General features: G+C 50.4%; 1 protein-coding gene across 2 annotated transcripts; it reads left to right on the forward strand.

The window, feature by feature from the left end:
* On the forward strand, positions 1-26203 carry Tgfb3 (transforming growth factor beta 3). Of its 2 annotated transcripts, XM_057782740.1 has the most exons (8): positions 7-1290; positions 1631-1778; positions 10680-10843; positions 11098-11227; positions 18255-18362; positions 20390-20561; positions 22937-23090; positions 24015-26203. In XM_057782740.1, the coding sequence occupies exons 2-8, from the start codon at positions 1673-1675 to the stop codon at positions 24171-24173; spliced, it is 993 nt and encodes a 330-aa protein (XP_057638723.1). In that variant the 5' UTR covers positions 7-1290; positions 1631-1672; the 3' UTR covers positions 24174-26203. The 2 variants fall into 2 exon arrangements, with proteins under 2 accessions (XP_057638722.1, XP_057638723.1); XM_057782739.1 differs by having other exon boundaries at positions 1-1778.
* The last annotated feature ends 73 nt before the right edge of the window (positions 26204-26276 follow it).

Raw genomic sequence — 26276 nt, forward strand, 5'->3', positions numbered from 1 at the left:
AGCTGGCCCCGGCACAGAGGGGCCGGGGTAGCAGGAGGGAGGGGGCTCGGGAGTAACTTTCCAGAAAAACAGCCAACGTGTAGCAGGAATGACTCCAAGAGGTGGGGGAAAAAAGTTCAGTTACCACGTCGAAGCAGAGGACTCGCAAAGTATTTTTCAAATGGGCTCGGCTTTTCCTGTGCCTGTTTAAAACATTAAAACCGTGTAGCGAGAGAGGCTGCGTGTGCTGGTCCCTCCCTCCCTCCCTCCCCCACCCCAGGCCGAGACGTCATGGGAGGGAGGTATAAAATTTCAGCAGAGAGAAATAGAGAAAGCAGTGTGTGTGCATGTGTGTGTGTGAGAGAGAGAGAGAGAGGGAAGAGAGGGAGAGAGAGAAGGGGAACGAGAAAGGGAGGGAAGGAGAGGGCCGAGGGTAGGGGACTGAGCCACAGCGAGGCGAGACACAAATGAGAAGAGGCTTGCCGACCAAGGAATACCGCTTTCCGGAGTCAGCTGCTGTGAATCGGCTTCTATTTTCTTTTCCTTCTGATTTTTTTTTCCCCTAAAGAGGAGCAAGGGACAGAAGCCATGACCGAGGGAGAAGACAAGCTAAGATGCTGGTGACTGTGGGTCCAAGTGGATTATCGGAGCTGTCTCCAAGAGGCCTGCCCTCTCCGCTTGCCAATTGCACATAATCGCTCTCATCCCAGCCAATGAAGAGGAGAGGCAGCGTGAACAGAGTCATTTAGAGAGCCCCAAGGAAGTGTAAACAAAAGGGGAAGCATGAATGGAGTGCTCGAGAGACAAGTGTGTCCTGCACTGCCCCCACCTTTAGCTGGGCCTGCGGCTGCCCAGCCCTGCTTCTCCCCACATACCCACTGGTGATTTTTTTTTTAAAAAAAAAAAACAAAAAACAACAACTTTTTTTTTTCTTTTCTTTTACATTCTCTTTTCTTATTCTTCTTCGGGGCAAGGCAGAGATTCTGTTTTTTTGGGACCCAGCCATGGCCCTTCTGCACTTTCTTTAAAATACCCACTTTCTCCTCATCACCAAACAGCGGTTGGCAATATCAGATATCCGCTCTATTTATTTTTACCTAAGGAAAAACTTCAACTCTCTTCCCACTCCCAGCTGCCTTGCCACCCCTCCCAACCCTCGGCTTGCCCTCCACCTGGCCTGCTGGGAGCCAGAGCCCAGCAGAACCTGTTTAGACATATGGACAAGAATCCCAGCGCTACATCGCACACACAGTCCGCTATCTTCCCGGGGCTGCCAGCGCTTCCTGGGAGTCCTGAAGCCATCACAGTGCAGTGAGTTCATGCACCCTCTTGCCAAGCCTCAGTCTTTGGGATCTGGGGAGGACGCCTGGTTTTCCTCCCTCTTTCTACTGGGGTCTCCTCCTTGCCAGGCCTCCCCTGCCCCCTGGCCTCGCTCCTGGGCTCACACCTGAAGATGTACTTGCAAAGGGCTCTGGCGATCCTGGCCCTACTGAACTTGGCCACGGTCAGCTTCTCTCTGTCCACTTGCACCACCTTGGACTTCGGCCACATCAAGAAGAAGCGGGTGGAAGCCATTAGGGGACAGATCTTGAGCAAGCTCAGGCTCACCAGTCCCCCGGAGCCATCGGTGATGACCCACGTTCCCTATCAGGTCCTGGCTCTTTACAACAGCACCCGGGAGTTGTTGGAAGAGATGCGCGGGGAGAGGGAGGAAGGCTGCACTCAGGAGAACACCGAGTCGGAGTACTATGCCAAAGAGATCCATAAATTCGACATGATCCAGGGGCTGGCGGAGCACAGTAAGTCCAAACGCTTGCCGGGCGTCTACTCTGGAGGGGATGAGCTGGAAACCGGTGTTCCGCAAAGGGGGCCTGTTGGTGGTTACCCAGCAGAGTGCCCAGGGTTCACTGCAGAGGTCAGGCATTGCAGCTGCAGCTGGGTGGGTGGGAGGGAAAAGGAGACAGACATTCTGGTTAAGAGACAAGCACTTCAAGAGGCCAGGAGTCCCGGAGCCAAGTGGCGTTCCGAACTCCTATCACATGCCTGATGGATATTAACTTGGGATGGTATTGTGTCACCTCAGGAAACATGTTCTCACACGTGTGTCCATAGAGGTTAACTGTGAGCACACGGGTCCATCAAAGCGGGGGCTGGTTGGCCACCATATCCTTCAGGGTTCTCTGAGTCCGGCCGTCTCCCCTTATTCTCCCAGCTTTTCCCAGCTCTGTATGCCACATCTCTGGGTCGGTTTTCCAGCTCTCAGGAAGCACAGTCCCTGCCCCAAATTTGATTGTCAAGTTTTTGGAAGCCCGAACAAGATATTAACTTCTTGCAGCTTGGGCCCTTCAGTCTAACACACACACACACACACACACACACACACATACACGGGGGGGGGCACACACGACCCACGTGAGCTGAGGGTGGGAGGATAATGCATGTATATTCCCACATACGTGGACTTTTGGAAGATGTGGGCTCTTACATTACGCAGTAGACAGATTTCTATGTGTAAAGTGGGGCCTCCTGGGCTAATGGACACAGGAGTGCAGGATGGAGGCGCTGGCTAACCCAAAGCATCTGTCTGCCATGGAGGTGTGGGTGGGAGGGATGGCTGTGGGGGCCATGGGGATGTGTGTCTGGGAGCGTTTCTTCCCAGGAGGCTGCTGTCTGCGGAGGAGTCGTGAAACTTCTGGGTGAGACGTCTGTGTGTGTTTGCACACGTGTGGAAGTCATGTGTGTTTACTGAATGGGGATTTAAAAAGCCTCAATACAAGAGAGAGAAACTGGCAGATGTTGAGAAACTGACAGCCCAGGAAAGAGGAATGTGAGCTGTTCCGGGCCTGAATCCGGGAGCAGCTCTGTTTGCTTTCCCTGCCAGCAGGTGTCCTCCGTGCCCTGGTGACTTCAGCCCAGGCCCACCTGGGAGGTGGGCAGTGCCCGAGTGGGGTGGGAAGATGGGCTGGAGCCAGGAGGGTGGTACAGTCAGAGTGGCCACGGGGCAAACAGCAGGAGGCTAGAGAAACCTGGCTGCAGAGAAGGGACGGGAATGAGCGCCAATGGGTGGAGTGGCTCTCAAGGAAGATGCAGAGGCCAGCAGGGAGCTGGCCTGCACCAAGCAGAAACCTGTGGTTTATGGAGGTGGGGTGGAGTTTCTCAGTGCAGTTTCCTGTGACTACCTGGAATGTCCTTTCTTAGGATCTGGCTCCTTAGGGGAGTTAAGGATGGAAAGAAGGCAGACCTGGAACTCCCTGCCGAGGGTTCCCCCATTGGTGTTGGTACAGAGACTTCCAGGTGACCATGGTTTCCAGTCTTTCCAGCCTAGATGGGCTGAGCTCTCGACTCCTTGGTCACCTACTAAAGCAAGTCATAGTAGCCACAAATATCAGAGAAGGTTACAAGCCTGAGGAAAGCAGAGAACAAGAGAGTAGGCCTGGAACCTTCCTAGCCTGGGTCAGGAGGAAAGTCTAAAGGAGGGATTGAGTGATGAGGGCCCACCTCACCTGGAGCCCTGGGCTGAAAATGAGCACTTTACAAGGAAACGAGGCAATATCTGTGGTTACTGCGCAGAAGCCCAGGGCTCAAAATGGGCAGCCTCAGACAAAGCAAGGAAGACCCCCTCCACAGATGTGCGTTCCCAAGCTGTAGCATCAACATCAAGGGAGTTCAAGACAGGGGGCAGGACATGGGGGCTATAGAATCATGGTCTAGCCTGTGCCAGCTTGGCACAGTGAACAAGATTGTCTTCTAGATGCTGAGGCGGAGCCAGTGTTCACTGGGACACAGGCAATGCCACGGAGGCTCACAGTACCAGGCTCTCTGCACTTGGCATAGGCGATATGGTGGTTGAACAGACCCCAACCTGGGCCTGTCCTGTGGCTAGTCAGGTGTGCCTCACCCCGGCTGCACGAGGCACACTCAGTACAAAGGAGGCTGTGGCAGCTGCTGAACAGAGGAGAAGCCTGTCCTGAACTTCTTTTGTTGTCGCTGTTGTTCTCAAGACAGAGTTTTTCTGTGTAGACGTGGCTGTCCTGGAACTTGCTCGGTATGCCAGGCTGGTCTTGAACTCAGAGATCCGCCTGCCTCTGCCTCCCGAGTGCCAGGATTAAAGGTGTGCACCATCACTGTCAGACTGAGGGTACATGGGACCAGCTCTGGGTCTATGCTGTTGCATTGCCAGGAGCTCCATGGCAGAGCTTTGTGGGAGAAGGGGCTGGCTCATGAGATGAAGTTCACTTCCGTATTTTGTCACTACCAGAGGATAGACATTTGGAGGGAAGTGACAATAGGACCTGGAGCAAGGTGACAGGGGCCCATAGAGAGGAAAAGCAAAAGTAGGACTCATTTCCAGTGGGAGGCGGGGCACCAGAGTGAGAGCAGGAAGAGCTGTCTTGTGGCCCTGCCCTGTCACGGTTAATCTGTTAAGTGATCTAAACTAGAAAGGATGTGTGCGAAACACATGCTAAATGTGTTAAGCTGAATACATGCTAAGCTGAATACAAGTGTGCGTGTAAAATGCACAACTCAAGGCCACCTTTAATCTTTAACCTGGGGGTGGCAGGGACAGCAGTTACAGCCTTTGTAACCCAGGTACCCCGGGTGGTTGGGAATAGCTGAATCTGTTTCCAGCTCTGACTGTTGGAGGTGGGGCTGGAGATTCATACGCCATGTATACTCCCCCAGCTTCAATGAATGGGTTTCCTTTCTCTTTTAGACAATCTCAAGCAGGTTAAGCAAGCTCAGCCATGTGGTGTTTCTTCCCAGAGCCTCAGTTTCCTTGTGTGAGGTTATCTCTCGGCTCCGTTTCACTCTGAATGAATTTTGTCACGTCTGGGGATGATTTGCCTGGATACCTTCTGGGAGGTAGAGGCAAGATTCTATAATCTTATGATTTTCTAAGATATTGCCATGGGAGATGAATAGACGCTTTCTCTGACTCATGCAGTGGAGAAGGATGCTGTCTTTTCAGTTTTGTATCACTCATGCAACCATCAGCCTAAGCATTATCTTTGTCTTTTGTCTTAGATGCATTTATATCTTTTCTTTTCTTTTTTTTTTTAAATTTATTTATTATTTATTATGTATACAATAGTCTATCTGTGTGTATGCCAAAGGCCAGAAGAGGGCACCAGACTTTATTACAGATGGTTGTGAGCCACCATGTGGTTGCTGGGAATTGAACTCAGGACCTTTGGAAGAGCAGGCAATGCTCTTAACCTCTGAGCCGTCTCTCCAGCCCTATATCTTTTCTTTTTTTTTTCCAAGATAGGGTTTCTCTGTGTAGCTTTGGAGCCTGTCCCTGGAACTTGCTCTGTAGAACAGGCTGGCCTCCAACTCACAGAGATCTACCTGTCTCTGCCTCCGGAGTGCTGGGATTAAAGGTGTGCACCACCACCGCCCGGCCTGTGGCTTGTTTTTATCAGCCAAGGGAAGTGCTAAGACAAATGCACACTTCCCCAGCAGGAAGAATACCCAGTGATTTGGGCTTTCTTTTCTGGTTGCCACCTGTAGATTTTGTTCATCATGAAATTTCAAAGGTGTTCCGCGTTGAAAGAACTCACATGCCACAGGTATCAATGTCAGACACACAGTAGGGCTCTGGCTATCCAAGGGGGCCCAGAGAGAATACCTGGGTCCCATCTCTCCCTTACAGAATAGGGCTAGCATGGAGATATCCTGGGGGACTTGTGTTTTCACAAGCTTAAAGACAAATGCCTTCAGAGACTAGGATGGGAGCGCAGATGGTTCTAGAAGAACGCTGTGGCCCAGGCACCATGGCAAAGTAGTTCAGGTCATGGAGAAAGTAGGTGTCTGTGGTGTGGCTGGGGCAGGAGGCTCTGAAACCCCAGTGACCTGCTAAAAGAGGAAGCCACTGTGTGGCTCTTACTGATTTTTGCATTCAGGAGTGTAAGTCCAACTTGTTTATATCTTATCATTTCTCAGGACAGTAGAGAATCTGGAAATCTCTGTGAAATCTCCCAACTTGTAATACAGACTTAAAATGTTTATGGCTTCCACCACAACACATTTAAACATTAGCTGAACAACACATCGAATTCATTTCCAGGTTAATCCATGTAATGTTTGAGACCATCCAGGCAGGGCTTTCTCAAGCTCCCAGAGCCCTTGAAGCCACGGTACCTTTCTCAGAAAAAGGATAAACTTTGCTTCTCTATCCAAGCTCCACACTGGGAACATCTAGAAAACTTGGGGAAACTGCTATGGACTCACTCAGTGCAGTCAGTCTCTGGGTAGTGGGGTTCACTAGTTTAAACACTCTCCAAGTGACCCCGTTGCTCATATCAGTCCTCCATTGGCTCCCAGAAACGAGATACCAGAGCCAATACCCACCTATCGGAAGTCATTTTAAGAGGCCGTTAACTACACATACATTTCCTGGTTGTCCATGGACACTGCATGCATTTCCTGGGTTGTGTGCTATTCTTCCTTCCCAACGCGAAGCAGACAAAAGAGCGTCTGTCACTATGCGGTGTTCCAAGAAATGGAAACAGTTGGAAACAATGTCCTTTACGGAGGTGACTCGCGCCCTCTTGACCTTCAAAGGCAGAGGTGGGGACTAAAGGGTCCTGGTCATCGAATCTAAGGCAATGCTATGGTGCCAGGGCCATTTTGAGGAATCCCATCATAGCTGTTGCTGAAGCTACTACTATCTTTCTATTGGGCAATCACCCAGGCTCACCCTTTCAGGGTCTCAGATTCCATAAATGGAGTGCCACCAAATTCCACCTGGGTTCAGCTCTCGCCTCTGCCACCTACTGCCTGAGAGGCCATAAAAAACCACTTAGCTTTTCTGATGTTCCATTTTCCCATGAGTAGAATGATACATTTTATATATTCTCTTTATTTTCAAGTACTGTCAGAGAAGCTACATAAAATGCAAGGTGGTATATTACATCCTTTGCGTATTTACTTATATGATTCAATCCACTAATTATTTTAAGCTGATTTTTGTTTGTTTTGAGATAGGGTCTTACTAAGTAGCTCTTTCTATATATTAGCCCTGGACTCTTAGAACTTTCTTATTAGATTTATTAATGTGTGTATGAGAGTACCCATGTTTGCTTACATTTGAGTTGAGGCCAGATGAAAATTTTTTGCAGTCTGTTATCCTTCAGTGTGGGTCCTGGGCATCAAACTCAGGTCATCACACTTAGCGGCAAGCACCCTTACTCACAAAGCCATTTTGCCAGGCCGTGGTCCCAGGCATTTTTTTTTTTGACTTTTTTTTTATTTTATATACATGGTGTTTTCCCTAAATGTATGTCTATAGCATATGTGTACCTGGTACCCTCAGAGGCCAGAAGGGGGCATCATATCCCCTAAACTGGAGTTACAGATGGCTGTGAGCCTCCATGTAAGTGCTGGGAATTGAACCCAGGTCCTCTGGAAGTGCAGCCAGTGCTATTACCACTGAACCATCTTTCCAGTTCTCACCCCAGGATCTTGATTCCCCAGCCTTCACCCCCAAGTGCTTCCCATTGCTTCTTGATTTGCCTTACAATTTTCACTAAGAGGGGCTTGTGACAGGGTACAGGACCTTGAGTGATGGAGTGGACGCTAGCAAGGAGAACAGTCATCCTGAGGACTCTGTTAGGGCATTGCCTTCCCTGTTCCCTGACTGCCCACTGCCTCCGCCCCACTCTGACCCCTTTCTCCTTAGCCACCACATCCTGCTTTCTTCCCTCCTTTTATACCTGGGCGCACTCTGCTCTGACTTATGCTCTCCTACCAGTCACTGCAGAGGCCAGATGGGTGCCATCTTCTCCCAGACCAACTCTTGGTCATTGAACAGGTTACCCGCCCAAGTGCTTGTCCGCATCCAGAGTTACAAACCTGCCAACTTAGGTTTGAAATTGCTAGGGAGACAGCTCCATTATGACATGTTTAAGCAATTAGGAATGTGTGCTGCTCTTGCAGAGGGCCTTAGTTCAGGTCTCAGCACCCACCTCAGGTGGCTTACAACCACCTCTAACTCTAATTCCAGGGGACCCAGTGCCCTCTTCTGGCCTCTTTGGGCACTGCACTCATGTGTACAAACCCCACACACAGATACACATAAGTACACATGATTAAAACTTGAAATAAAATATTTTTTAAATGTGTGCTTTGCATGTGAGAGGCTCTGGGTTCCACTTTTAGCTGTCCTCTATACATACCCATATGAGAATTGCCATCACCGATTCCTCTCTCTCTGGTCCTATTTAGACTGGCTTAGAGAATAATTGGCAGTCTTTGTTTCTTCAAGGCTAATTATTAAGCAGGGCTTCATTAGCTGGTATTCACACATTTCTTTCCTACATCTGTTCCATTAATTTTCCTTTAACCATGAATGTCAGGCCCACCAGATGGCAATTTCCAGAAACACCCACTCATCCATTCCTAAAGCCCAGAAGTGTGCTTGCTGGTTTCAGGCCTCAGATCTGCCCCGCCTTGCCCGTGACTCCTAACCCACCCCTGGGGGTGCTTACCCACTCATTCCAGCCATGTCCATTATGTGTGGAATCTGGGTCTGGGAGCTCGAATTTCGAGTCCTTTGTCACCCTTTGTGTAGAAGGATTTCTCTGGTGTCAATGTTCTCAGACCTTGATGTTATAAAGGACGCAGGGGCGGAGAGAAGATGGAGGCTTCCACTCTTCTTTGTCTGGCTTGGAACTGTGGAGAGCATCTGCTGCCTTCTGGCTGATGGACAGAGATGAAGAAAACGGGGTGACACGGGCTGGTGTAGCACATGCTAGCAGGGGTGACAGAGACCCTCTGTGCTGGGTAATTTTATGCCAGCTTGACACAAACTAGAGTCATCAGAGAGGAGGGAACATTAACCGAGAAAATACCTTCATATTTTCAGCTGTTGGCACGTCCGTAGGGAATTTTCATAATTAGTGATCAGTGAAGAAGGGCCCAGCCCACTATGGGCGGTGCCATCCCTGGACTGGTCCTGGGTTCCATAAGAAAGCAAGCAGAGCAAGTCATGGGAAGCAAGCCAGTGAGCAGCACCCCTCCATGGCCTCTGCATCAGCTCCTTCCTGTATGTTCCTGCCCTGTGTGAGTTCCTGTCCTTCAGTGATGGACTATGGATGTGGAAGCATAAGCCAAACAAAATCTTTTCTCCCCAAACTGCTTTCGGTCATGGTGTTTCATCACAGAAATATTAACCCATAAGGAGAAGAGAAAATAGTTGAGACAGATAGCTCTTTTGATTTGAAATATATCCCCTCCCCCCCGCCCAGACTTGAGATATGGCTTCTTTACCATAGAAACTGATCTTTGTTTAAGTCTAAGCCACAGCATTGATTCAAACACTTTCTGTAACTCCCTATTACCAGTAGGATGAAGTTTAGGCTCTCAGTTTGACACATGGGTGTCCCTACAGCCTGATGTCTCAACCTTCTTTCTCTTTGCTTCAGCTTGCAGTTGCAGGTCGCTCAGCCACTCTGGCCTGACTCTGCCTTCAGTTGTCCCTCTGTGTAAAACCCCTTTGTCCTCCTGCACTGTCCTCTCGTAGGGTATAGATTGCTGTACTAATTACGTGTTCCTATTTGATCCTTCCTCATTTCTTCCTGCCATTCCTCTGCATCACCAAAGGTCCTGTGATGTGGGTCCGTGTCACTCGAAGGCAGGGACTGTGGCTTCTGTCATCAGCATCACACCTGGCTCATAGCATTTATTTTGGATGTTTTATTTTTAAAAGATTTGTGTTTGTGTGTGTGTGTGTGTGTGTGTGTGTGTGTCTTGGTCTGGGTCTGGCTGTCTGTATGCCTGAGGAGGCCAGAAGAGGGTATCAGATCCATTGCAGCCAGAGTTACAACCAACTGGTTGCAAGTTGCCCAACATGGGTGCTGGGAATTGAACTTGGGTACTGTGGAAGAGCAGCAGGTGCTCTTAAACACTGAACCCTCTCTCCAGCTTAAGAAATGAATGACTGACTACCTAGTGAACAAGAAGGTGAATGAATCAGCTAGCTCTAAGATAACTAAATGACTAACTTCTATCTTCCCAGAATCTGTTTTGAAGTGATTTATTGATTATTTTGTTTCTGAAACTTAGCCAGGGCTGGGAATTTGCTTCATAGCCCAGGCTGGTCTTAAACTCAAGATCCTCCTGCCTCAGGCCCCTAAGTGCTGATATTATGGGCTGGGCTGCCAGGCCTGGCTGAGAATCTGTATTTTTGAAAGATTAAGAAAATTAGTTTGGAGAGCTTAGCAGTTTGGAGATAGCAAGACAGAGAGCAGAGCTGGAGAGGTGGCTCAGCAGCTAAGGTCACTGATACTGAAGACCAGGTTCAGTTCCTATCATCTGTGTGGGGTAGTTCATAATTGTCTGTAGCTCCAGTTCCAGAGGATACAACGCCCTCTTATGGCCTCTGTGGGCACTGCAGACATGTGGTGCATATACATACACTTCGCTCCATACTCATACACATAAAATAAATAGATCTTTTTTTAAAGACTGTGGGCAAAGGGGACAGTTGCACTTGACTACCCAGTCTCAGGTACATGTTCTATAGCTCCAAGGTCTCCTTACTCAGGACTCTGTATGACTCTAGGGTCACCAGAAATCTTCCCTGAGGCCTCAAGCCTCTAGGGAGCTCATTAACAGGACTGTGGCCACTTGGCGTGTGTCTGCTGGCAACATACCGGGCCCTCACTCACTGTGCCTCTCCCCCTTGCTTTCTCCTCTAGATGAGCTGGGTGTCTGCCCCAAAGGGATTACCTCTAAGGTTTTTCGCTTCAACGTGTCCTCAGTGGAGAAAAACGGAACCAATCTGTTCCGGGCCGAGTTCCGGGTCTTGCGGGTGCCCAACCCCAGCTCCAAGCGCAACGAGCAGAGAATCGAGCTCTTCCAGGTACCTGTTCCAGCTGGAATCCACACACTAGAAGTCAGCCTCTTCCATGTCTGGCCTCTGCTGAGCATGGGGTTGACAGACCTGGTCTGGAGCTGACAGAGGGCTCAGTTACCAGAGGTGCACAAAGGGCGCGGTGTTCAGAAGCCTTTAGTCACCCCGGGCTTGGCTCGCCAGTCCTGGGCACTGGGCACTGTAACCTATCCCTGCTACTTGGTCCTGGCCTCAGATACTCACTCTTTCCTCTGCCTCCTTAGATCCTACGACCCGATGAGCACATCGCCAAGCAGCGCTATATCGGTGGCAAGAATCTGCCCACAAGGGGCACTGCTGAGTGGCTGTCGTTTGACGTCACTGACACCGTGCGTGAGTGGCTGTTGCGGAGAGGTGGGTAAACTCTTAGCAGGAACCTTTCAGAATCAACCTCAGGTGGCTTCTGCCTCTTGAAGGGGAGAGGAGAGAACTATGGGAGCCAGATATCTGGTTCAAAGTCTAGCTTTCTCCAGACTCTGTTCTCTCCTTCATTGTTAAATGCTAGCACTGAGTCTGGCCCTAGGGACTCAGCAGCGAGCAAGACAGCGAGAGCTCAGATTTCATGGGGCTTTCATGGGGCTTTCGTTGTGGTGGCAGAGACACATGGTAAGCCAGTGAGCATACTGATAAGATGGAGTGCCAGTCCATGACAATGCACTGAAAACTAAAGAATCGAGATGATAACGGTTGGGTGCTCCACACTGATGGCTTGGAGGAGGTCTCCTGAGGAGGGGAGTCTGACATTGCAATCCGAGTTGTGTAGCAGCAGGCCGCTTGTTTGTTTCCCGGCTTCTCAGACTCCCAAAATAATCACACAGAAACTGTATTATATAAAACACTGCTTGGCCCATTAGCTCTAACTCCTTATTGGTTAACTCTTCTGTCTTAATTTAACCCATCTCCATTAATCTGTGTATTGCCACGTGGCTGTGGCTTACTAGGTAAATTTCCTAGTGTCTGTCTCTGATGGGCTACATGGCCTCTCTCTGACTCCACCCTTCTTTCTCCCAACATTCAGTTTAGCTTTCCCCTCCTAGCTAAGTTCTGCCCTGCTATAGGTCCAAAGCTGTTTCTTTATTCATTAATGGTAATCACAGAACATAGAGGGAAATCCCACCTCAAGCTAGCCCTTTAAGGTCAGGAGGCCAGGCTAAAGGGAGATCTAAGCAAAAGAAACAGTTAAGGCCTAGGCCCCTGGATGGAACCCGGCTTGATTTGTTGTAGCAGCAGAGAACAGACTGGAACATTGTGAGCCGAGGACATCTGGCTTCCTGTCAGACCACTGGAAGGTTTGGGGCTTCCTCCAAGTGTGTTGAATGCTATAAGCAAGGTGTGCATGTGGGTGCAATGGTGTGACTTACCCCTTTAAACAAAGGCCCTCTGGTTACTGGGAAGTGAAGGGAAAAGGCAAGGCAAACACTTAGGGAGCCTTGTAGCAGCCTGGACGAGGGTGGCAGGGGCTTGGACAGAGGTAGTACAGTGGATACAGAAATGACACGGATTCATCTGTAACTTGGAGGTTGAGACAATAGGCTAGTATTAGGTATGCTGTTTGAAGGCACAAGAACAACGTCTGATGACGTCTAAGATTTTAGACAGAATGTCCAGGCGGTATCATCAGCTGTTGGAAGAAGGAAGACTAGAAGAGTAGACTTGGGGCAGGTTCTGTGTAGGCCAATTGAGTTTCAAAGACCCAGTGTCACTGAACTCTACAACACGTATGTCAAATGTCACATGTCCAATACCAACCCAGCTCACTGTGTCTCATCTGGAAAATGGAGTACGCTTCCAGCCTGCAGGCTTCCCAGAGCTGCTGTCAGGGCCACATGTATTAGAGTTTTGTGGTTTCGATGTACTTTGTAAGAGTGAGCTTTCGCTGTGCTGGACAAAGAAGCCAAGGTTCAGAGTGAGCAAATTCTTCCACTGAGCTAATCCAGCCTGGAGTAGAATTTTTGTTTCCCCTCGAGTAATAATAGTCTGATGTCTCCCAACGCCATGTTGGTACTTCCTGCTCTGACAGCTTAGTGGTGGTGGAGATGGTGATGGAGGTGGTGATAGAGGTGGTGGTGGAGATGGTGGAGGTGGTGGAGGTGACAGAGGTGGTGGTGGAGGTGGTGGTGGAGATGGTGGATGTGGTGGAGGTGACAGAGGTGGTGATGGAGGTGATGGAGGTGATAGAGGTGGTGATGGAGGTCGTGGAGGTGATAGAAGTGGTGATGGAGGTGGTGGAGGTGATAGAGGTGGTGATGGAGGTGGTGGAGGTGACAGAGGTGGTGATGGAGGTGGTGGAGGTGATAGAGGTGGTGATGGAGGTGGTGGAGGTGATAGAGGAGGTGGTGGAGGTGGTGATGGAGGTGGTGGAGGTGGTGGAGGTGACAGGTGGTGGTGGTGGAGGTGATAGAGGTGGTGATGGATGTGGTAGAGGTGGTGATGGAGGTGGTGATGGAGGTGGTGGAGGTGGTGATGGAGGTGGTAGAGGTGGTAGAGGTGGTGATGGAGGTGGTGGAGGTGGTGATGGAGGTGGTGGAGGTGGTAGAGGTGGTGGAGGTGGTGGAGGTGGTGGAGGTGGTAGAGGTGGTAGAGGTGGTGATGGAGGTGATGGAGGTGGATGGAGGTGATGGAGGTGGTAATGGAGGTGGTGGAGGTGGTAGAGGTGGTGATGGTGGTGATGGAGGTGGTGGAGGTGGTGGAGGTGGTAGAGGTGGTGGAGGTGGTGATGGAGGTGGTGGAGGTGGTAGAGGTGGTGATGGAGGTGGTGGAGGTGGTGGTGGAGGTGGTGGAGGTGGTGGTGGAGGTGGTGGAGGTGGTGGAGGTGGTGGTGGAGGTGGTGGAGGTGGTGGAGGTGGTGGAGGTGGTGATGGAGGTGGTGGTGGAGGTGGTGATGGAGGTGGTGGTGGAGGTGGTGGAGGTGGTGGTGGAGGTGGTGGTGGAGGTGGTGGTGGAGGTGGTGGAGGTGGTGATGGAGGTGGTGGTGGAGGTGGTGGTGGAGGTGGTGGTGGAGGTGGTGGAGGTGGTGATGGAGGTGGTGGAGGTGGTGGAGGTGGTGGAGGTGGTGGAGGTGGTGATGGAGGTGGTGATGGAGGTGGTGATGGAGGTGGTGGTGGAGGTGATGGAGGTGGTGATGGAGGTGGTAATGAAAGGTTACATATAGGGTCCATCTGTTCCTCCTGACCTCTACCATCAACAGCTGTGATAATGTCAGCCCATTTACATACTGGTGGCCAGAGTCCCCAGGCAGGAGAATCCTTCAGTGTCCTTAATGTTTGAGGAAAGTGGGGTTGAAGGCAGTCACAAGCTGCCTGCTTTTACATTTAGCTCTTAGTCAGCAGGGCTTTTTGTTGTTTCAACAGTTGGGAGACTTCACATAAAGCTGGGGAAGGTGTGGAGGTACACACCTTTAATCCCAGCACTCTGGAGGCAGAAGCAGGGGGGGGTCTCTGAGTTCGAGGCCAGCCTGGTCTACATGTGAGTTTCAAGACAGCTAGCGCTGTGTAGGTAGAAAAAAGCAAAAACACATAAGCAAAACCAAAAACAACAACAACAACAAAACCCCAACAAAACCAAGGTTCCTGACTTTTCAAGACTAGTTGGAAGCCTGGCCCCTGCCCATGTATCGGAGCTGAGCAGTAGCCACCCTTCGAAATGTCCCCAGCCGCCGTGCTCCCTGCGGGTGAGGCTCCAAGGGGACTCTCTCGCGTCCACGATCTATTGGACTCTGTAGGCGTCCAAGTCTTCAAACTCCCACCTACAGGGCCTTGGGAGATAACGGAGTTGATGCGCGGTAGGCTGGAGACCCCGCCCTTGAGGAAGACAAGGCCTGTGACAAACAACAGGACTCAGTCAACCGCGGCAACTCTGCTCCTGATTCAGGCAGCTCTCTGCTCAGAGCTTACCACCGGCCATGAAGAAGGGGCTGGGGCAGTTCATCTTGGTTTCCCTGTCTGATTTTGATCAGCTCCACCTGGATCTCTCTGAAGCCCTGGGCACTTGGAATGCTCCCGTCCCCAGCTGCAGAGCTCAATGAGAAGTTTGCGTAGGATATGCTTTCCATCCTCCTTGAGACAAAAGAAGAGATCATTTCATAATAAAACCCGTGGGTCCTCCACCCACCACCCTGCCACTGCCAACCCTGAGGTTGGTTTTCCATTGGAACCCTCAGTTCACAGGCAGGCAAATTCTGCCCACCCCTCCCTTCCCTCGGGGGAAGTAGCTGAGGCCTTTGTTCACGAATCTCCTCAAGAGTTCATGGTCCCAAACCAGGCTGCAAACAGGCTCCAAGTTGGAGCAGCTGATGGTGCAGATTGATGGGGACTGAGTCACACCTGTGGCCTGGGAATCACTCAGAAGCATCTGCAAGCCTGTGTGCCCCAGGTACCCAGGCTGCACGCCAAGGCCCAGAGCTGCATGGAGCACCCAGGTCCTTCCACCGTTAATGCTGTTACTCACGCAGCCCAGTTTCTCAGTATAGAGCCAGGCTGGGAGGATGTGCCCAGGGGTCATGGTGACATGGTCAGAAAAAACAGGCATTTTGTACCTTGGTGAATGGGAGAACAGTGACTCCATGGTGCCTTGTGTAGCCTGTTCCTTGTCCATGACAATTAGGTGTGTAGTACCTCAGCTGGGAAGGGTGGCACACACCAGTGATTCCAGCACTGAGCTGAGGCAGGAGACTGCCAGTTCCAGGCTAGTCTGGAACCGTATAGTGAGTCCTTGTTTAAAACAAATACAAAGTATAGTGTGGGGTCTCTCATCAGAACCCACAACTCTCTGTCTTGATCTTAAAAGGAGGACTCATGGATTGGGTATCTTGGGCAAACTACCTAATATTCCAAACCTCAGTGACCTCCTCTGTACAGTGGGCCGATGATGGTTTTAGTTTATACAATTTTGTTTTGGTTTTTGACACAGGGTTTCTCTGTGTAGCCCTGGCTGTCCTGGAACTCCTTCTGTAGACCAGGCTCGGACTCACAGAGATCTGCCTGCCTCTGCCTCTTGAGTGCTGGGATTAAGAGGCATGCCCCACCACTCGGCAGTTTATAGAGACTAAATGAACTATTGCTGGTAAAATCTTGGAGCAGTTTGATAGAAAGTAATGTCAGCAAATGTGGGTAATTGTCACCACCCATGAGCCCTCTCCTAGGGAGAACCATAGGCCGAGTTAGGCCACCGTCCTATGCTGGTCACATGCACACAGACCTCTCCTTTCCCAGTACATCCGTGTGCACACTTTCACTCTCTAACACAGGATGAGAACTTGCTCACTCCAGGTCTCTCCTACCCACCTTGGACATCCTTGAACAGGAAGCACTGTGTGTTGCTCATTGCAGCTACTATGGCTCCTTCCAACTCCCTAACACCAAGGAGAGAGCAGACTTCACCCCTGGTCATGGCTCCTCTCGCTGCCCCCCAGCAGCCTGGCTATATTAACTTGTTTCTAGAACAGAGACCTTCAAAAGGTGCCTTTGACGTTTCCCTTGGGACAGGACGGATATGGGTGGACTTTGGGGTTATCGAGGAAGTGACTTAGTTCTTAACCATTCTGTCGGAATTCATGTTGTCTGGACCCTTGGGATGCCAGGCTCACACCACGGTGACTGAATCACCATGCCCGTACCAGTTTGCCTTGGAGGAGGTGCTGAGCCAGGTGGATTTGGAGGTGTTCTCTGATGACAGGAGATCTTAGGAAGATATCAGGTTGGTCCTGAGGCCACATGACTATTCAGGTGACCTCAGGGAAAAGTATACCCATCGTCTCACGGAGATGTTCACCTGGAAAGAGCCTTCTCTTGTGACCTCTCCCACACCAGCCAGAACTGGCACTATACCAGAGCCAGCCTGGTTTTCTCTGTGACTATTGGAATCAGTCAAACTTTTTAGTTACTTTGTGTGCATGTGCGTGTGTGTACCTGTGAGTGCGCATGTAGAGGCCATAGGTCAGCCCCACTGGTGTTCTTAGAATAGTCAGCCGCTTTGCTTTGCTTTGCTTTGTTTGTTTCAATATAGCTTCTCATTGGGATCTGGGGCACACTGGGTTGGCTAAAAATTAGGCCAGAGAGCCTCGGGGGTGCTCTTATCTGTGGCTCCCCAGTTCTGGGATTACAAGCATGTGTTACCCACGCCTGGTTTTTTTACATGGGCTCTGAGAATTGAACTCATGCTTGTGTAGCAGGCCCTTTAAAGACTGAACTATTATTACCCAAGCCTTCATTTCCACTTGTTTTTCCTTTTCTCTTTACTTCACTCGGGCCCCTTTTGCCAATGTCTGTACTTCTTTAATTCTGTTTACCAAAACATCAGCCCACAGCTAAGAGAAAAGGCCCTAGCTGGCCCTTTTGCACTCAATGTCTGTCAACAAAGCACCTCTGGGTTTCCTCAAGCTCATTCCCTCCAACCCATGCTATCTGGACCCTCGGGTGTAGCTCCCGAGAGGCGCTGCTGATAAGCGGACCATTCTGTGTTCCCACGCTGCTCATCTGGAGAGCTATCCACAGTCCCAACCTCCCACCACGGTGTCAGGCTTTTCAAGAAACTTCTAAGACATTTTTTACCTCATCACGTCTTGTTCCTTAGAGAAAATATAACCACAGTTTGCCTCTTAGAACCTCTGGGATAATCTCCACGGTGATGGTAGAAACGTTGACATTATTTACAATGACCTGAGTCACCGTAGTGTGACTTCTAGCATGGATTTCTGACTCCTTTACTTCCTCCCTCGTCACCCCCCACCCCGCCCTGCCCATCACCGTCACCGTCACCGTCACCCTACCTCCAGTCACTCCCCACCCCCACCCCACCATTCAGCTTTCATAAGTTCCTCAGTTACTCCCCTTCGGCCCCCACCCCCAATCCCTGCCTCATCTATGCTATTGAGTAACTGACTCAAGTAACTGTTCTCCCGGAAGACACTGAGGGACGTGAGCTTTTTCTTTCATTCTTGTGTCCTTTCACTTTGGTGGTTTTTTTTGTTTTTTTTTTTTTTTTTTGAGACGGGGTTTCTCTGTGTAGTCCTGGCTGTCCTGAAACTCACTCTGTAAACCAGGCTGGCCTCAAACGCAGAGATCCGCCTGCCTCTACCTCCCGCATGCTGGGATTAAAGACGTGCGTGCACCACCGCGCTATGTACCCTTGCACTTTTGCCCCGTGTATGTAGGCAACAGTCTCTTTATAGCATCCTTTGAAAACGGATGACTCTTTCCATCTGCCTCCAAAATGCCCACTATTTACACGCCCGACTAATTGTTTGGAATCCGTGGACTGCGGCACCCAGTGCGGGCAGCTTACTCTGAGCTTTGGAATCGCTTTTTGTCACCTGTGCCCGGATGTGGGTGTGCTGCCCTGTCCCTCAGTGATTCTCCCCCTGACTCTGGGTCTTATTTTACAGAGTCCAACTTGGGTCTGGAAATCAGCATTCACTGCCCATGCCACACCTTTCAGCCCAATGGAGACATCCTGGAAAATGTTCACGAGGTGATGGAAATCAAATTCAAAGGTACTGATGCTGAGGTGTGATGGGATGAGGGGGTGGATAACTCAGTAGGAGGCCCCTTGGGAAAGCCAGGAAAGGACCAGCATCCTTCATAAATATGGCTGTTTTTTTATTTTATTTATTTATTTATTTATTTATTTATTGGTTTTTCGAGACAGGGTTTCTCTGTAGCTTTGGTGCCTGGCATGGAACTAGCTCTTGTAGACCAGGCTGGCCTCGAACTCCCAGAGATCCGCCTGCCTCTGCCTCCCGAGTGCTGGGATTAAAGGCGTGCGCCACCACCGCCTGGCTGGCTGTTTTTTTAAAAAAAAATTATTTATTTTTATTTTACGTGCACTGGTGTTTTCCCTGAATGTCTGTGTGAAGGTGTCAGATCTTGGAGTTACAGACAGTTGTGAGCTGCCATGTGGATGCTAGGAATTGAACCTGGGTCCATCTAGAAGAGCAGCCAGTGCTCCTAACCACTGAGCCACCTCTCCAGCTCCCCCATAAAGATGGCTGTTTTGCTCTTGGGTCATTTTGGCCCCCAAAGCCCTGAGCACAGTGTTCCACTTGGACAGAATACATTAGCATCAACGAGGCAGCAGGCGTCTCAGGAGTGACGAAATCACCAGGCCAGCTGTCCAGGGAACTGGGACAAGAGTGCCTCTTTCATAAGCTAGGCGCGCCAACCGAGGCAATAAATGTATACCACCAAGCTGACACGCTCAGCGAACGAGCTGTCCTCCCCTCTCCCCAAGGAAATGAACTCCAGTGGGCCTGAACACAAGTGCCCTGACTTCCCAGCTTTCAGATATTGCTGGACCTTCACGAGCCTTGCCCAGGGATTGTTTGAGTTAATGTGGTTGCTTCCCGGTTCCAGCATTTGACCATGGGGGTTAGTATAGAGTTGGTGCAAGTGCTGAGAGGCTTTGTAGTCTCAGTGTCTAAAATAAGCGCAGTTTTCTGGGGTTCAGGGAAAGTTTCCTTTTCTATCTCCATGTTGGGCCACTGAGAAGTGCAGAGGGCAGAAGGCCATCTTGTAGGAGGCGAAGGTTGCTCTTGGCCTAGCACAGATCTTGGGCCTCAGCAATCCCTTACCCTGCATGGGCTCAACCTCAAACATTTTATTGATTTTTTTAAAGCTAAGAGTTTGACATCCTAACTACAGTGCCTTTTGGGTCCTCACATACAGGCCAGGCTAAGGTGTCACCTTCCCACCATCACAATATTGTCCCTTGTGCAGAAAGACTAAAAAAAAGGGAACCACACACCTAGGGCTCCTATTTATCTTATATACCCAAAAGCCCCTTCCTAAGATTCAAGTTCCTCATGGAAATCAGACTTCCAGAGTTTCTGCCCTGGTAAAGACATTCAGCAGTCAGCGGCTGTCCTTCCCAAATGAGATCCCCAGGAGAACAAATGTTTCTAAGTTAGGCTTCTCCTTTTCAGCTGAATTTGAGCTCTCTTTCTAAGCTTGCTTTAAAGCTCTGTTTCCTCCTCTGAATTTCACAGTGAAAACACCTCTGAACTCCTGAGTCCAATATGGATGGCAATGGTTCCTAAGTCTTGTTTCTTTGGCCCCCACATAGACTATTTCAAACAGTGACACTTTAAACTGCCAGTGGGTCTTCTGCGGTATCTTGACTAATTCAGACTCTAGCAGGAAACCCAAAGTCACAGAATAAGTCTCAGAATCTAAAGTGGCAGCCCCAAAGTGCGTGATAGGTACCCTCCTATCATGGGGATACTTCATGGCTTCATGAGGGAACCCAGGATACATCCATCTCAGGAAGGGCAAGGCGCTCTTACGCAGGGAGTTGTGAGGGCATCTGATTAGTGTCTGGAAGGGTAACCATGGTCACCGAGTACTTCTGATACTGGTGGCCCCCCTCAGGCTGTGCCTTCTCACAGGGTGAGGGGAGGGACTTGCCCTGTACCTTCCTCCCTCACAGACTGTGCTATCCCTCACCCTGACTGGGCAGTGGAAGCAGCCTGCAAGGACACTGCTTATCTTAGACACGAGGTTGTGGCCTTGCTCCCCTTTGCAGGGGTGGACAATGAAGACGACCATGGCCGGGGAGACCTGGGACGCCTCAAGAAGCAGAAGGATCACCACAACCCTCACCTGATCCTCATGATGATTCCTCCACACCGACTCGACAGTCCGGGCCAGGGTGGGCAGAGGAAGAAGCGGGCGCTGGACACCAATTACTGCTTCCGGTGAGCCTCGGCCCCATAGGGAGTGAGGTCAACCTTCCCTCTTGTGGCACTGACTTGAGATCTGAGCCTCAATCAGCCAAGGGTCCCTGATGCTTTTCACATCAGATAAGAGCGTTCATCCTGGCTGACAAGAAGACTGGAGATCTCTTCCAAACCTCTTGTTTTTCTGAGATCCCAGTATCTTCTGTAGCCTGGCTCCATCCAGTCTGGATAGAGTGAGAAGGAGAACCAACTGGGATGTTGGTACTGGGGATGCTTGGGGAAAGCCTCCTTACGGTCTTCCTGCCTGTGTACTAGCAAGGTGTGTTTGTGTAGGGGAGATTAGTGCAGGAGCCCATTGAGGAAGTGTTTGCTCCATTCCCTACTGTCTTACTTTCTTTCCCACTGCATCAACAAAACATGACAAAACAGCATGAGGGAGAAAGGGCTCATTTTACCTCACTGCTCCAGATTCGGCCCACCGCAGAGAGGGCGTGAGGAGCTGGAAGCAGCCACTCACATTATATTCATAGTCAGAAGAGAAAAATGAATGCATGCTAGCGTTCGGCTCACTTTCTCCCACTCTCCCGCCTAGGGAATGGTGCTATCCACATGGGTGGGTTTCCCCACCTCCATTCTTGAAATCAGGATAACCCCCAGGCACGCCCCCAGAGGCCTTCTCACAGGTGATTCTGGACTCTTTCAAGCTGACAATGAACAGGATCCATCACATCTATGCGGTTGGAGGAGGGAATGGATGGGGAACATAGGATGATCGCCATTCGTGTCTCTTGAGCTAGAGAAAATAGCAATGACTACCTTCAGAGGCTGTTTCTCTCCCCCCCCCCCCCAGGCGGGGTTTCTCTGTGTAGCCCTGGCTGTCACAGAACGCCCTCTGTAGACCAGGCTGGCCTTGAGCTCACAGAGATCCACCCGCCTCTACCTCCCAAGTGCTGTAATTAAAGGCATGTGCCACCACCACCTGGCCTGCAGCTTCTCTTCTTTGTGAACAGCTGGACTGCTCACAGATGTGGGAGGGGTGAGGAAGCCTACACACCTAGGGCTAACAGGAAGAAAATGACATCGGGAGGGGTCTGAAGGATGACATTCTTGCACACTGTGAGCTGGGAGTGCATCCGTAGACACAGGAAAGCTGGGGTTTGAACAAAGCCTTCCTTCAGGGATGGGTGAGGTGTGGATATGTAGGGATCCAAGAGCAGGAGTGCAGGGGTGCTTCCAGGGAAAGGAGCAGGAAGGGTTAATTGGCCAGAGAAAATGCCCGGATGGAGTTGGGGTGGGACAACTAAACACCCTGTTAAGAGATGGCCAGCTCAGGAAACAGAGGGGAGGTGGTGTGGTTGCCACCACCCACACCAAGGCTGGCACAGACATCTGTTCTGTGTATCTATTTGTCAACCGGGATGAATGCTCTTATCTGTGGACAACAGTGACTTCAGCCCTAGGGGATGTCTTGTGGCTCCTTGGTCTGGCTGCTTGATTTTGCCCTTGAAGAGAGAGACGTTCTGATCTCACCTGGGTTGCTTAATGTGCCAGCTCTTCAGCTTTTTGCCTGTGGTCCCGGGGGTTTCTGGAGCACCAGGTGACTTGTCCGTGCTTAAGAAACAAGAAGGGAAGAGCCAACAGCCTTCCGCTCCCAGCTGTTACTTCTCTAAATAATCAAGCGTCTCTGCCAGAGCTTGTCCTACTCCCTGCCAACTTCTCTAGTTCTGCCTGGCCATTAGTCAGGTCCCATGACCACCCGCCTGCAAGGGTGGCCAGGAAAATGAGTATCCCTGGAGTGGGAGGAGTCAAAGAAGGATGGGGTTAGGAAGAAACAATGGAGTCTATCATGGGTCGGCCTTTTCTTTTTCCTTTTTTCTTTGTCTTCCTTCCTTTCTTAATTTCTTTTCTCTTTCTTTCTTTTATTTTATTTTATTTTTGTTATTTGAGACAGAGTTTCTCTGTGTAATAGTCCTGGCTGTCCTGAAACTCACTTTGTAGACCAGGCTGGCCTCAAACTCACAGAGATCACCTGCCTCTGCCTTCTGAGTGCTGGGACGAAAGGCATGCACCACCACTGCCTGCCCATGGTTCCATCTTAAAACCTACAATTGGAAGTGGTGACTTCTTGGTGTCTTCAGAGATCTGTTGAGCCAAGGGCATATGGCCACAGGAAGGGTTGCCGAATGAATTTCTGCAGTCAGCAGGATTGGAGGGGCCTGATGGCCCCACTCAGGTTCCCTGGGAGTCACAGCTGTAATCAAGTGCACTTGAACCTGGGATTCGAAGGACTAGGCTTACCTCCTGTGATGGCAGAAGTACTCCAAGGGGAAGCAGGAAGCTTCTTTTGTAGTCAGTCTCCCTTTTTGCTGATTTCCTGTACGTTTTTACCACAGCAACCTGGAGGAGAACTGCTGTGTCCGCCCCCTCTACATCGACTTCCGGCAGGATCTGGGCTGGAAATGGGTCCACGAGCCTAAGGGTTACTATGCCAACTTCTGCTCGGGACCTTGCCCGTACCTCCGCAGTGCAGACACGACCCATAGCACGGTATGGGGCAGGGTGCATGCTCTCTGGGACCTGGGCGCTCCACTGACGAGCCTACTTGTCAGAAAGAGTGAATGAAAAGATTGGATCTTAAATGAGCAAAACCCCTGTAATAACATTCTGATCTTGGCAGGTTGGCCCAATTCTACTGATTCACACCCTGAAATTTAAATTCCCACCACAGGGGCTAGCACATGGGTAAACAGGATGCTTAGCATGCACGATGCTCTGGGTTCAGTCTCTAGCACACATGCTTAAATGAACACGCACACAGGCACATATGGACACACGCGCAGGGTTCCTACTAAGAGTTTCAAGCATCCTTTTTATTTTCTTCGTACCATGGAAGTTATTCAACTGTCACATGTCACCCTGTGTCATAGATGTGTGCACCTGGTTGGCAGGATGTGGGGTCCAGAGACGTTTCTATCTCTGTTAAGACCACATAAAGCATGTTATATTGTTTTACCAATAGAAAGAGTAGAGGCGTCCATGCCCCCTGCTACCCGCCTTTCTCAAGGGGGACAGAGAGCAGGGCAGTCATCTGTGAAGCGCATCTCCACACAGCACAACACTGCTGCATCCTGTCTGGGGCATGCACTCTGGCAATTACTAAATGTGCCAAGGTAGTGGTGAGCGAGAATGTTTTCCACTAACGTGGAAGGCCTTTTGGAGGAGTTTCTTATCAATTGTAAATCCCCAGCAGTGGTCACATGCTTCAGTCAGTAACCCAAGTCCATGGAGTCGGCCTTCTGTCACGCTGAATGGCTGCAGCTAGTCTCTCATCCAAACTCTTCCCACAATCCCTCTTAAACAGCCTCTGTGGCCACGCTGCTACATGCTCACTCGGAATGGGCCCTAGAAATTACATAGCGTCTGGGTCACAGACATAGGAGGGTCCTGCTAAATATGTGACCCTACCCACAGGTGCTGGGACTGTACAACACCCTGAACCCGGAGGCGTCAGCCTCACCATGCTGTGTGCCGCAGGACCTGGAGCCCCTCACCATCCTGTACTATGTCGGCAGGACCCCCAAGGTGGAGCAGCTGTCCAACATGGTGGTGAAGTCGTGCAAGTGCAGCTGAGGCCAGCCTGCAACGGAGGAGGAAAAACTGCCACCACTGACTGCTGCTCCTTGGGAAACCAAAGCGACAGACCTCACTCTAGAGGCCTGGAGCCCGCAAGCCCTGGCTCCCGGCGAATGGCCGAGAGGGAGGCTTCCTTCTGGAACATTTCTTTCTGCTAGCTCTGAGAATCACTGTGGTAAAGAAAGTGTGGGTTGGTTAGGGAAAGGCAAACTCTTGAGAACATGGCATTTCTGTGGTACAGACAGAGGTGGTGGGGTGGAGGAGAAAGGATGCCGAGGCACCACGGTGTGTGGTAGTAGGACGGGGCTACCCTAGGGAGGAGGTTGGGTAGAGTGAGGGTCAGTGAGGGTCAGACTGGAAGGCTCTTCAGATCTGAGGTCAGCTCTGCTCATTGAAGTATCACATCTGCTCTAAGGGATCAGGATGACATTAGAGGCGGCCGGCATTTTTCTTCAGACAGGTTACCAAGACAAAGTCCCCCCCAGAGTCAGATCTTGCACTGCCTGGGACTAAGGACAATCCGTTCTTTTCGCATACTGCCCTCTCACCAGTATCATGAATCATGACAGATAATGCAATTAGTTTCTGGGCTAGCAACTAGCTATCTCGAGTCCTCTGGAGATGCCGAACTCAAAAGCCAAGGTCAGAATTTGTTCTCGAGTCTTCCCTCGGGGCCCCTCCTTTTGCCTTCTCCTTGGTCGTATTTCCCCATGAACATCTGGCTAGACACCTTCCAGGTAGGTCAGGGTTGGCTCTCTGGATTGTGGGTCCACACAGCCTGGGGCATCAGGGATCATTTCCCTCTTACCCTCTTAGACTCCATGCTCCCCTGGGCTTCCTGGAAGCAGGTGCTACATGCAATAGTGTCTGGGGAGGCTGCGCATGTCTGACGTGACGACTTGGCCCCAGATGCACAGACTGAGGTATAAAGACAAACACAAATATTACTCTCAAAATCTTTGTATAAATAAATATTTTTGGGGAATCATGGATGATTTCATCTTCTGGAAGGTTGCTTCTAGAAACAGTAAAAACCCTGTTCTAAGGTAGATGTATGTCAGACTCCATAAATGTCCTTTGCTTAATTTCACATTGGCATCTACCTACCAGAGACAACAGTCCAGGCAGAGCATCCCTCATTGTTTGGCATGAATACACTGGGCCCACTGTTCTGCCTCTAGCACCTGAGAAGACTGCACCATGTCTAGGCACACTTCCCTCTTGCAGGGTACACTATTCTCAAACATAGAGACAGTGGCTTAGATGTGTAAAAATTTATAGCAATCTTGTGGCCGGGGAGAGATGGGCCAGTGGGGTAGGTGTCTGTACAAATGGTACCCAAGTCTGGCTCTCTGGAACCCATGCAAAAGTCAGGCATAGCCATGGCCATCTGTAATCTCAGTCCTGGGGACGGGGAAAGTGGCCTGGAGGCTCTCTGGCTAGCCAGTCTGGCTGAAATTACAAAGTCCAGGTCAATGAGAGAGCCTGTCTCAAGAAATAAGGTGGCGAGGAACACACACACACACACAACCCCTCTGGATAACTGTATGGTGTGTACCCTTGTGTGTAGAAATATGCCATTAGATTCAATCTAGATGATACACGCCAATAGTTTTGGAAACCACGTCGAGCCTTGGAGAAGCCACATGTGGCAGATGGTTCCAAATGAGACAGATGCTGTTAGCAGAGGCAACCAGGAACTCCTTTTCAGACAGTGGGCCTCTTTAGAGGCAAGAGCTCCCAGGGCAATGCAGAATTCCACTGTGGCTTAGCATTCATCTACGGTCGTCTCTGAGCCAGCAGAGCAAGGAACCCTCTGGTCTTAGCAGCTATAGAAAGCTACCAACATGGGCACAGCCACCGAGGCACAACCACTGATCTTACTAAAGCTGAAGCCTGCAGGTGGAAGGACATATGAGCGTGTGCAAACCTTGTTCTGAGTTCAAGACCCAACTCCTGAGGTTGGCCACTGCCTTAGTTAGGGCTTCTGTTGCTGTGAAGAAACACCATGACCACGGCAAGTCTTATAAGGAAAACGTTTAATTGGGGTGGCTGGCTTACAGTTTTAGAAGTTTAATCCATTGTCATGATGGCGGAGAG

Source organism: Chionomys nivalis, chromosome 10 (genome assembly GCF_950005125.1).
Source record: "Chionomys nivalis chromosome 10, mChiNiv1.1, whole genome shotgun sequence".
In the NCBI taxonomy this organism is placed as follows: Eukaryota; Metazoa; Chordata; class Mammalia; order Rodentia; family Cricetidae; genus Chionomys; species Chionomys nivalis.